Source organism: Pavona decussata, unplaced genomic scaffold (assembly GCF_977016875.1).
Source record: "Pavona decussata unplaced genomic scaffold, jaPavDecu1.1 SCAFFOLD_92, whole genome shotgun sequence".
In the NCBI taxonomy this organism is placed as follows: domain Eukaryota; kingdom Metazoa; phylum Cnidaria; class Anthozoa; order Scleractinia; family Agariciidae; genus Pavona; species Pavona decussata.
Window position 1 is genome coordinate 237,824 of NW_028145509.1, and position 12,688 is coordinate 250,511.

At 38.6% G+C, this 12,688-nt stretch overlaps 2 protein-coding genes and 1 pseudogene across 3 annotated transcripts; 1 reads left to right on the plus strand and 2 right to left on the minus strand.

Moving 5' to 3' along the window:
• Positions 1–275: 275 nt before the first annotated feature.
• LOC146473673 (uncharacterized) lies at positions 276–2,431 on the plus strand (annotated as a pseudogene). The gene is made up of 4 exons (XR_014866284.1): positions 276–767; positions 1,068–1,240; positions 1,846–2,014; positions 2,285–2,431. The product of XR_014866284.1 is annotated as an uncharacterized LOC146473673 (transcript).
• Positions 2,432–2,782: 351 nt separating this feature from the next.
• Positions 2,783–5,493, minus strand: LOC146473674 (uncharacterized). Its single transcript, XM_085117716.1, has 4 exons — positions 4,936–5,493; positions 4,228–4,335; positions 3,486–3,735; positions 2,783–2,883 (listed from the first exon to the last, which is right to left on the minus strand). The coding sequence occupies exons 1-3, from the start codon at positions 5,389–5,391 to the stop codon at positions 3,634–3,636; spliced, it is 666 nt and encodes a 221-aa protein (XP_084973842.1). The 5' UTR covers positions 5,392–5,493; the 3' UTR covers positions 2,783–2,883; positions 3,486–3,633.
• Positions 5,494–5,552: 59 nt separating this feature from the next.
• LOC146473675 (pyroglutamylated RF-amide peptide receptor-like) lies at positions 5,553–8,274 on the minus strand. Its single transcript, XM_085117715.1, has one exon. The coding sequence runs from the start codon at positions 8,210–8,212 to the stop codon at positions 7,247–7,249; it is 966 nt and encodes a 321-aa protein (XP_084973841.1). The 5' UTR covers positions 8,213–8,274; the 3' UTR covers positions 5,553–7,246.
• Between the last annotated feature and the right edge of the window lie 4,414 nt (positions 8,275–12,688).

The following is a 12,688-nucleotide window of genomic DNA, read 5'->3' on the forward strand; positions in this document are numbered from 1 at the left end:
AAGCGTCACAGGAAGTCCTTGTTCATGCAATTAACCAATTACACGTACGATTATCGACCCACGTTCCCACGGATAAGACATCTTTTGTAGAACTTTGGCTCTGAGAAGTTTTAATTAAAACTAAATTTGAAATTTAACTGCAATTGTGCTTTAAGGTTGCCAGATGTTTTTGCGACCATTCCTAAATCTCTAGTTTGCTCAAGACTTTAGAATAGATTAAAGAGGCAGTATCACCTATTTTTTGTGTCACTTTGAATAGCAAAAAATATACCTCATTGATACCTCATGCCTTACTCATGTTTTGTTTTGATCTTGTTTTTCGTCGTTGCTGGCATGAAACTCGTAAGTTATTTAATGGTTAAAATGCTATATAAGTGTAACCATGAGGTCGTAAACTTGGGTGGACAAGAGGAAGCTTTTCTTTATCATGACTACCAGGAAAATTGTTGTTCGTGTGATGAATGATCCAAAAAATAAACGTACTTTCAAAAAGTTTCGTATGGAGGAGTTTCCGGTTATGGATTTCGACGAAACCACGCAAAAGCTAGTGGACATCTACGGAGAGCACCTCGGCATTCATGAAAAAGAAAGTGCGGAGATTGGCTATGTTGGCTACTCCAACAAAAAATACAAGATAGCATCAAATGATGATCTTGAAAAGGCTTTCGAAAGTGGTGATCTGCACAAGGAGAAGCAGCCAGTGTTCTACATTTGCAGAAAACAAGAGGAGAAGGATATTAAACGACCTGCTGAAGATTTTGGGAATGGTAAGTACTTGCTCGGCGTTTTCTATCTACGTAGGGATATTTCAAAACGTATACAGCGCCTTCAGTCTGCGACCAAATATTGCCGGCTTGCATACAAAATATTTATATATCCTTCAGGTTCGATTTGTTTTTTTGTTCTTACGTCGCTTTGTATTATACTATAAAAGTACAGTGCTCCTCAGCTTTCTCACAAATAATGACGTCGCGCTACGCGCTCGGTTATTATTCTCTAGAGGCCTCCGAGCTCAGGCATTATTCTATATATAGTTATGTCTTGCATGTATTTTTCTTTGACGACAGTGTCAGTCTCAGATGATAGCCCAGAAGAATCGGATAATGATAGTGCGAAGAGCAAGAAAAGAAGAAAGCAGACTGCCAAGGAGAAGTCTTCCGAGAAAATCATTGAAAGATTACGCTCAATCCATGGAGAGAACTGGGGACTTAGCGAATACAGGATTTGGGTAGTAGCACTGGTAAAAGAACATTTCACGTGATGAGATGGGGGGATAGTCGTTTGTAGTATGTTTTCTTAGTTTGTACAAGTATGATTACATTGTAGGGGGTTTAAAACATGACGTTTTGAAGTTCTGCGAGACATTAACGAGATTTAGCTTTGCGTTTATGGCTAACGCCAAACCGGCGGGAAACGTCAAGCCACTGTTTGTTCTAAAATGCATAAACTTGTGTTTCTCGATCGTATTCACTTCTCTCTTTTTCGTGTTTGTTCGATAGCTGTCGCTGACTGGGTGGAGATAAGGTTAAACCAAAAAAGCTTCATCGTATTTCATCAAAGAGAAAGTTTCAGCCTGGCGTTATGTTTGCCGTTTACCGTAAACGTGATGCAAAATCTCTCTTATTTAATACGGGGGAGGGGGGAGGGGGAGAAATGTACGTGAATGACATCGATTTTTCATGTGTCTGTCCAGTTATTGACAATGAATTTCGTCATAAGATTGGCAAAGTAGTCTGCAAATCCATGACGGCATACACAACTTTTGATGAAATGCTTGCTTAAGAACATTACCGATGCATGAAAAATTGGCGTTAACTTGTTAAATTTACATTCTATACTCTACAGGAGAGAGGACATCACGACAGCTACCAGGAGCCACCAGATTATCCTGTCTTTTCGAATAGAGGAGCAAACAAAAAAAGAAAAGAAGTCATCTGAGCTTTCTCAGGCATTATCTGAAGTTGCATCTGCTTTTCTTAACAGATCCGACTCAAATCCCGGGCATACTCAACAGGTAAATTTAATTAATAGCCGAGGTTCCTATTAAATGAAAAAAAAAAAAAATGCTTTCAAGAAAAGACAGTTAAGTTAGTAGTTGCAAGGTTCCTTGGTTGAAAGATTTCTTTAGTTCTTTTTTGTGATATCCTTTGTTTTAGTTTGTTGATTGTCCTTGTATCCCGCAACTCTTTTTGAAATATAAGATGTGGTAAACTAGCTTTCAGATTCCGAAAAATAATTTTTAAAAAAAACGTATGTGACATTTGTATGTATCTGATCTTTTCAGGCATCATCTACAATTAAGACATATGACAGAACAGAGCTGTTAGAACAGTTACAGATGGTCGGAGAGCTGCATCAAGGGGAAAGCCTGACCAAAGAAGAATTTGACGAGCAAAAAAGAAACATCCTTAGGGATATGTCTAAATGTTAGGTTTCTTTGCTTTACAAGGCCAGTGTAATTGTATAAATAAATGGTTTGAACAGTACAGAAAGAAATAGTTGCTTTTGTTTTCATTTTTAGGTTAATATGTACAATGTTGTTTATTAACTTAAAGCTTTTTTTTTTTTTTTTACATTAGTATGTAGACTGTTCCAAGTCATATCGGATAAAGGTTACCCGCATGTAATTTTAATAGCCACAGTGCGTGTAAAGTGATTGCACATCACTTCTACTGACGTTAAAGAAACCCCTTAGAATCATATCTTCTGGTTCAGGAGTAATGAGATACATCAATTCATTCCTTCGAGGCCATGCTTTTACAATTGAAAATATTCCTTCGATGGGATTTAATTCGGGACAGTAAGGAGGTAGATATACAACAAGTGCCCCAGTAGCCTCGATAATGTCCTCCACCCCCGCCACGTGATGTGCTGCATGGTTATCTGTAGAAAAAAAAAAAAAAGAAAAAAGGAAATTAGCGTTTTAAAGAGTCCGATCTAGGGGTTTTTTTTTCGAAAATTGTGGGATGACGTTCGTTATTTATTGAAAACATAATTATCTGTCAAAATTATGTGCACCTTCCCAGCTCTATGAGCTTTGTTTGTAACAACTATGCGTAATCCGTTTTTTCTGCAAGTAATGTTCCCTTCAACGTTTCGTTGACGCTCTTTAACAAAGCCATTTCACGTACAACACCTCCTCTAAAGATTCCTGTCTGCGTCGTCACTGTTTATGACGAAATAGACGTTCTGTCCTCTCTTTAAAAATTACACCCATAAAATGCAATTGCCATAATCAGGCGGTAGAATGCAAAAGTTGGTGTCGATATCAAAGGCAAATCGCAATTGATGGTAAAAGTCGTACAAGAAAGATAAAATTTCAAATAATTTCTCCTGCGACGGTGTGTAAACATATTTGTTGATCATCATACACTTACAGAAGAAACATTCCACCATATCTGTCCGGAAATTTTAAAGCTCTGTTTCGTTTATCGGGAATAACTTGTGAAATTAAGCAAAATATTTTTTTTACAATTTACACTCACCCATAACAACAGCAGAGTTCTCGTTGACTCCATTGTATGGCTGAAGCAGCGGTACGATTTCATTTCTTAGGAACCGTTTGAATCGTCTTCCGTTAAAGGATTTTCTTGATAAATGGGCTGCAATAACGCCGTTATGACTTACAGCTAATTATAAGATGCATGTAACTCGTGGAGACCGAGGATTCACATAATTTCCCATTGCTTCTTGTCCCCTTAAACTGTACCCGTAGTTCCTCGTTACTCCACGATCCTGACACAAAATCGAAATTTTAAAAAATTACTACGTGTATCTGAGGAAATTCTCAAAAATGAAGAAAAGGCGTTTTCTTAATGCGGTAAATTAAATAAATTTAGTTATTGTAATTGTTAAATTAGTTACAGTCAATCCACGTCACGCGTGACCGATATATTTTAGAGTTTTAAAATTTACATCTCGGTGTTGAACACCGCAAACAAGATTTCAGATTGACTTCCTGTAGAAACTTCCTAAGTTTATTTATGGTATAAAGCTATTAATTTTTCTTTGCATTACCACATTAAGTATTTTAAGAATAGCAATTGTTTCTCAAGTATTTTGAATTTTTTTTTTTTCTGTTAATGCATCTTTTTTGGAAGGGTTTCCAGAGAAATGTTCAACATTCCTTTCACATGTCGGATATTACAAAGAGAAATTCGAATGTCCACTTCGTTCACGGAAATACTGGTCAAGGGTGACGTGAATTGACAGTAAATGCACACTTACAAAAAAACATTCGTCCAAAAAAATAAGCTCCTCCGACCGAAACACAGAAATGACTTCCTCGTACTCTCTCTTTTGGTCCAAATGTTTTTGAAGGGCAATTTTCTTGACCTACGTGATGATAAAAAAGAAAATTAAACAAAATAGTTATCACGACTGCTCTTCCAAATATCCTTGCATTTCAATGGGCCCTATCACGGTTTTCGACGCCATTTTGACAAGTAGGCAAACGGGTTTGAAATAACAGTTTGTTTGGAAATCCGATGTCAAATAATTTTCATACAACATCGCTTCTGAAAAATTCATGAATTGGACTTTTGGCACTATGAAAAGGATTTTAAGAAAAAATTTCATTGGAGGGATGTAGCTGTGCCAGAAAGCGTAACAGTCGTGTTTTGAACTTTCCATATATTTTCCAGTATTTTTTCCCGCGAACTATTTTGAGTAGCAGTTCACGGCTGGTTCGCTATACAGACAAATGTATGGAAAGTTCAAAACACGACTGGACGCTTTCTGGCGCAACTACATTCCTCCAATGTTTTTTCTTAAAATCCTTTCCTGGTGCCAAAAGTTGCAACTTCATGAATTTTTAACAGAAGCGATGTTATATGAATATCATTAGACATTGAATTTGCATACAAACACTGTTATTTCAAGCTTGTTTGCCTATTCGTCAAAATGGCGTCGAAAACCGTGATCAAAGGTACTTACCCGTTTGCGAGAATAGCCAAAACGCTTCAAAACCCGATTAATTCCGACCAGGCTTGACGAACTTCCTGTTGCACTTAGTAAATATTGTTCCATTTCTGCCAAATATGAAGTGGGATGGCTCAAAACGTACTCCATAAGTACAAGAAGCTTGGCTTTGCTAAGGAGCGTTGAAATGTCAGGCCTTCGTATTTTGGCCGGGCGAACGTCGCCATTTTCTTCGAATCTCTTCAGGATACGGGAAACTGTAGAAGTCGATATTCGTAACTGTCGTGCTATCGACCTAGGGGTTTTGTTAGCTACGTAAAACAGCTCTATAATACGCCAACGAAGATCAGAGCTATATGCGGCAGGCATTTTAAACACCGGATTCCCCAAGTGGAATAACACGTGGCTTTCTTCTTCCCATTTCCTTGCCTTTTTAATTAAAATTCTGCAAACGTTTGCATGGTAAGACATAAATAAGACAGGTTCCAAAATGCCGAAATTGCTTTGCAAGAATAAGAGAGCAGCTGCGCCTGTATGGAGTGGTTAACATATCACTTTAATCAAAACCGTTTTATTTTTGTTGCTATTAAAGTTTTTTTTTAAATAAAATGAAAGACTTTCGAGTCTTCCAAGTAGAAGACCGTGAAAAAAGTGAAGGAGTGACACTGATGTTGATATTTCAGTGATGAAGTTCTCATGTCTGGAGTTGATGTATGATGTGTAATTGGCACAACACTAGGGGCTACTACTTTTATTATTATTATTATCCAGGATACGGTATTCTTAATATTATTGTTTTTTTTTTTATTATTTTGGATTTTACGTTATACACGGCTCCACAGGCGTGTAGCTTTAACTGTTCCCTGTTTATATAAAGGTTGTATGATATGCGGCATATTGTAAAACTTATAAATATCTAAAATATATGGACTTAATCTGTAAAACGTGAAGTGAATGTTTGGTCTTGTGTTTTGTATTTTGTGGTTTTTTTTTCTTTTTTTTTTCTTAATTGTACTATTTATGGCAAAAACAATAAACTAAAACTGAACTTTTGCCAATATTTCAATAAATAACGGGTGTAATTGGCATATATGACGTGCATGTAATCTGCGGAAATATTGTTGGTTGGTATGGTGACTTAATTATTTTGAGAGTAAGAAAGCTGTCCGCGTTTGCCTTAATCTTTACCAAAAAGGCAAATACACTTTTTTCCCCTCAAATTATATGAATTCACAGTTCTTTTCAGATGACGCATGCCCCGGTGTATTCTAAAAAAAAAATTAAGTAAAATTGTGCTTGAAATAGAACAGGGACCATTCCATTTTTGTACAATTCAATATTTTACAAGTTTTTATTTCACAAAGCCAGGCCGTTTTTTTGCAAATCGATAATTTACAAATCCGCCCCATCTGTTAGCTACTTTTTTTGTAATATGCCTCTTAGCCTACGCAAGAAAAGCCGTCATCGAACACTTCATTAACTGACCTTTAGCTTGAGCTAACAAATCGAATGTCGGTAAGCGGGAAAGTTCAAAAGAAACTATAGGAGTTTTTTTCTATCGTATAAGACAATCTTGTCTTCGAATCTCTCCCCTGGTTAACTACAGAACATTTTTGCTTTGTTGAATAAAATTGCCAAACGGAATGTTTCAACACCAGCTAATATCATTGGATGTTATGTCCAGCGTTTTTCGTACAGCTCTCGCTGTGTTAAAACAGAGCCAGAAAACGTAGAACAGAGGATTCTCTTTGTAACACGAACAAGCTTTCCGAACAAGGCAACTTTACGAGTTCACAGTAATTTGGCCATCTGCGTCTATCTACCATCCAAGAACGGAGACATTCGTAGGATTTTGTGGTCAACAAGGTTAGGGCAGCCTTCCCGTAAAGTCAATGTATAAGGTACCCCTGCCCCCTCACAGGAACTGCGGGTTTGTCTGTCTTGTTAGACTGATTTCTTTTAGAAATATATTTACAGATGACCTCAAAACCGATCTCTCCACAATTGTTTTTTGTTCGCACGGACACACACACATACACGTAAAGAACTTTTTAGTTACTATATCATACTCTTGATTACGACTATTCAGAAAGATAATCGTTTACACGGTCTGAACTGCTAAAACATATTTCTACTACATGAAAGAAGGAAATTCAGTATATATGCGCCGCGGCGAGGATATCTTTGATACCGGCTGCGGATGCGGTTTCGAGAAAAATTTCCGTGATGTGAAGTGCCGGAGTTTGACCAGTTTGTGGCAGCTTTCATTGTTGCTATCCAAATGGTTGTGCCTGCTCCTATACGTTTGTCAAAATAAAAAGACTTCTCAGTGTCGACATACCGCCAAACAACCGGATCTGTAATCTTTGCTCATAGCCCACAGCAAAAACGGGTTTGTGATGTGTTTGACATAATACATCGACAGTGTTACAAGGTCCACGTACTCAAAGTCCGGCCTAGAAGTTATTTCTGGGCTTATCTCCAACATCAACATTATCACTCCTCTGGGAAGGTTACACACTTGGAAAGCCAGCATCAGCACTATTAACATCCTGACGAGTCGTTTCTTTTGGCGGACTCGAAGACTTAAGATGTTCTTTTGCAGACTGCTGGACAGGTGAAGCTGAGTTTTGGCCTTGAGTGCTCGGATGATACTAAAATACGCGGCACACTGAATCACAAGGGGTAAGGCTATGAACAGTACCACAACATACACAATATAAGCGGTTCGATGAGCATCACTGATAAAATGTACGCAGCAGAAGTAGTACCCGCTGTTGCCCAGTGTGTTCTCAATAAAAATAGTAATTGGTACCCCAGCCATCAGGTAAGACGCGATCCAAATTACGAACACAACCTTCTTTATTCCCTTCAACGTGTTTTTGGACTTGAAGGGCGCGACAATGGCGCGATGCCTCTCCAGTGCGATTAGGGTTTGCGAGGAGACGGAGACGACGACGAAAACATCTTGAAGTGGTCCCAGAATGTAGCACATCACGTCGCCAAAGATCCAGCCCCGGTAGCTTTCAACGATTCTCAGTGGCGCTGCAATGACGCAAACTGCCAAATCGGCAGCGCAGATATTTCCAATCAGAAGATTACACGGCGTCCGCATCTCCCGGAAGCGAGTCAGAGTCGCTAAGATCAGGCTGTTGCCGAACAGACCGATTGCTATGATTAACGAGAAGAAGAGTGTTGTGAGAACAACATACCAGTAAGACCATCCTTGCGCTGTCGCATCTGTCGGTGTTAAAGTAGCATTTGTCGGAAGACTGCTCACATTCATAGTCATGTCCTTAAAGGATCGTTCGCGTAACAGCTGAACTTGCGATCATGTATTTCATCTAATATACTGTGTCGCCTTCCTGCATTTACTAAGATACGATAATTACCGAAAACATTTCATACTGCGACTACATTATTGGCTATACATTTGATTTGATCAGACAGGTCCCATTATGCTGAGTGACGTTGTTAAGTTGCAACTATTAAAAACAGTGGTATAATTGACTGATATGAAGATATGACGTGCAGGTGCTTCGGGGAAATATTGTACGCTGTCAAATTTAGAGGTAAAGACAGCGCGTACGTGTGCAGGGTGTTTTATTACAATACAGTACAATACAATACAATACAATACAATACAATACAATACAATACAATACAATAGCATACAATAAAATACTTTATTCACACTCTCCATAGGGGAATCAACAAGATCAAGGACGTTTCTTTTCATACGCTATTAAAGTTTGTCAAATAAAAGAAAAGGACTCTAAAAGTGACACTTCTGGTAATATTTCAGTACAGAAGTCGAAGTGCTCATGTCTGAAGTTGGTGTACGGCATATTGGCCATATTGTAAAACGTGTCAATATGTAAAATATGGACTAGGTCAGTAAAACATGAAGTGGATTTTTGGTCTTGTGTTTTTGCCATTTAATATTACACTGAAGCCCGTGTATAATTGGCTGATAAGATGTGTAGTAGCCTCCCACGCAGTCGTTTTTAGGGGACTCGTATTGCCTCTTACGAGTCCCCCAAAAAACGACTGCGTGGAAGGTTAGTTTAATACTGACTTAATTATTTCTTGAGCGTGAAAGCTGCCCACGTTTGTGTGTGTGTTGGGTTTTAATTATTTATTTATTTATTTTTGTCAAAAAGGCATGTACACTTGTTTTCCTCGAATTGCACGAGTAATAATCAAAGATTAGTAAAATGCGTTCGAGCTGTCTTATCTCTACTATTATAAGGGCTAGGAAATTATGGGAAATATTTCCGCACAGCTCCATACATTAATTATACACGCATCACTGTCATATTAGGGACTTAACGCAGCGACGACGACAACGTCAACGACAACGTTAGAAAACAATAATTTTAATAATTAAGCAGAACACTGACTTTGCACGTGCATTAAACACTACATTTCTTTGCCGTCCTCTATACAACAACAACGTAAAATGACCAAATTTAAAGTTTTATGGAGAATGTGATTGCATGATGATTAATTTTTCCATCTCTTTCTGAACTTTAAAGGCGCCCAACGTTGTGAATATGAAGAACGCAGTCAAAGACAGCATGTGGATCTTGTCTCAAACAGGTAGTAGAGAATAAAAAATTCCTCATCTTCAATGAAATCTAATCCACGAGTAAGAAGACATAGATTGTGGACGTCTCTAAACGATGTCATTTCTTGAAAAGAAGCAAAACTGAACAAAGATTTCAAACGTCGTCGTCCTTGAAAACTTTACTGCTTAAGTTTCTTTTTCCTCCGCGTTTAAATGCCGTCGTCGTCCTCCCGGTCGTCGTGGTTGCTTAAGGTGGCCGAATACAGTTTTTTAGTGTACAGGTGTTAGAAGACATTATTTGGAAACTATGTATTTCTGGACGCCCAAAATTGGTATGGTGTAAGACCAACTAAGAAAAAATGTATTTTCGTACGTCTTGTTGAGCTAAGTGCCGTTTCCATGGCAACGCAGCGAACTATTTAACGTCCATAAATAGTAGATTTCCTTTATTTTTAGAAAATGTACTCATTAGATTTTTTCCATTTTTTGTATCCAGAACAACTCACAAAACACTGACACAGTTGCACTATTTTCATGTAACTTTGACAGAGAGATCTCTTGCAAATATTGATTTTGCATTTTAATGTTTTGTGAAGATACCCTCTGTTAGATTTAGGTTTCTCTTTGTAGGCGAGTTGCGCTTTTAGGGAACTATTTTCATGCCAAATTTCAGGGAATTCTAATGAGCGGTTCCTTAGAAAACTGTTCATTTCCACGAAAACAACCAGTCGCAATTTTTTGGTCAAATGCGCATGCGTGGTTTTGTTTGGGTTTCATGGCAAGGATGAAAAGCATGCCAGAGGTCTTGGTGAATGTTTTTTTTTTGCTCGGAAAGAAAAGAAAAAGAGTCCAGAAACGAGAAACTTTGTTATTTATGATCAAAACTTAAGTTTATTATCCATTTCATGTGAAATTGAGGGATCACTTTATCGACCGCCGTATTTGCGTACCACAACCCTAGCGCGCGCTTAATAGCATCACTTACAGAATCTGTAAACCGCGCGCAAACTGTGTTCAGCCACCTTAAGCTCCCACTTAAGCAGCAACGACGACGACGCCAACGAAAACGTTAGAAAACAATAGTTTAATTGGCAGAACACGGGCTCTGCACGTGTATTAAATACTACATTTTTGATGATTAATCATGATGATTAATTTTTCCATCTCTTTCTGAACTTTAAAGGCGCCCCTACAACATTGTGAAAATGTAGAACGCAGTCGAAGACAGCATGTGGATGCTGGAAGTAACATGAAGATTGAGAGCATTGAATTAATCAATATGAAAACCATAGTACAAGAGACTTCCAAGTTTTGCAATGTTGTTCTCCTTCACCAGCTAATGTAGACTGCAAGCAGTCCCTTTGTGGTTAGCCGAGAGGGTCACACACAGCGCAGCTAGACTGGAGCGAGGAGAAATAAACGATAAGAGACTGGTGGAGAGGCGGGAACTCCCCTAGAAGGGAAATTTTAACCCTCTATGTTGTTTTGCAACGCGCAAAATCAAAAGATGAAGTTGCCACAACTCATGAATGAAAATACACAAAAAATTGGACAAAAAGCGTTCATTTACGTCTAAAATGCGAACACGTACATGCAATTTTCGCTTCAACATGAAGGCGGACAAAACGAAGCAATTTGAAAGAATTGCGCATCAAAGTTAGAGGAAATTTATTGACCTGTGCAGAGCACCTTTTTCAAAACTTTTGCCATGAATTGGTCAACTCACAAAAAAGTTTTTCAGTAAAAATTGGCAATCATGCAAACCTGTAATTGTTGGTGAGATGGAAGCGCCCAAACATTTTTGATAAAGTCTACACTGACAGTTTAATTTACAATCCATTTGCAACGGCAGGTTCTCTTCGCTTTGAAAATAATACAATCTGTCCTCCAACTATAATTTCTTTGCCGTCAACTCTCGAATTTCCACTGTTTATCTTTCGAATATTCCTTAGAAGTTATTATTTTGATCTGCCGTCTCAAAAAGGTTTATTTGTATTGTTTTCGGCATATTGGACTCCTGAAAATTTACACCTGAATATCGCGGCCTCCATTTTGATTGAAGTTAGGCATGATCTTACGCAAACAACATTATTTTATTTACCTTGTATAGAGGTCCATCGAAATCTAATTGATTGAGCACCGCGGTAAACAACTGCATTATTCGTGATCAAAAGTGAAACTGTATGAGAGGTTGGGGTGCGGGGGATTATTGTAAGTACCGAAATCGACTGCGTTTGCTACAAATTAAAGCTTATTGGTGGCTTCCTAGCTAGCCGTCAAATGCTACCGCTCGGTATTTCCAAAACGTTGCGGAGACTTTTGTTGCCCGGCTGACAGCTATTGCTGTGAAGGAGAAGTCTAATGCAAGGATGCAAACTCCTGCTGTGGGTATAAGTGCTGCCCATGACGAAGCTACATGCTACAAGCATGGAGGCTCATCTACATGCTGCAGTGAGATTGACATGGCTTGCAGTGACGGATACGGATGGCTTGATTCATGCGAATCCCAGTTCGACGCTATTGGATGCCACCTGTCTCGTATGATTCTTTATCCCTCTAATGCTCAACAGCTAGAAGAGCCATGTGAACCTCAGTCGGGTAATCAGGGCAATATAGGGGATAAACTGTATCGATTACTGTTACCTGACGAGAATCCACAGGGAATTGTTGCAAAAGATGCCAGTGCTTTGAGAACTGTTCGGTCGCGGCACGTTAACTGCTTTTGGACGTCGCCAGAGGTTACAAGAAAAAGGGAGAGGCAAGGGGTCTGACTGGATTGAAAATTTGCGAATTTGAAGTAAATCAATTACGTGGACGCGGTTGCCTGCCCTTTGACCTAACTGCCGAGGTAAACCGAGACATATACCTAGAGCTACCTAGGAAGTGCTGTCATGGCTAAAACCTATGTCCAAGCGTCACAAGTCCTTGTACATGCAATTTACCAATTACACGTACAGTAATCGACCCACCTTCCCAAGGATAAGATATCTTTTGTAGATTTCTGGAAAGAATTTTTGATTAAAACTAAATTTGAAATTTCATTGCAATCGTGCTTAAAACGTTGGTATAAGTTTTGCGATCATTCCTATATCTCTAGTTCGCTCAAGACCTTAGTGGGATTACAAGTTTTCATTTATGAATAAATTAAAGGGGCAGTGTCATCTATTTCGTGTCACTTTGCGTAGCAAAAGATATAGT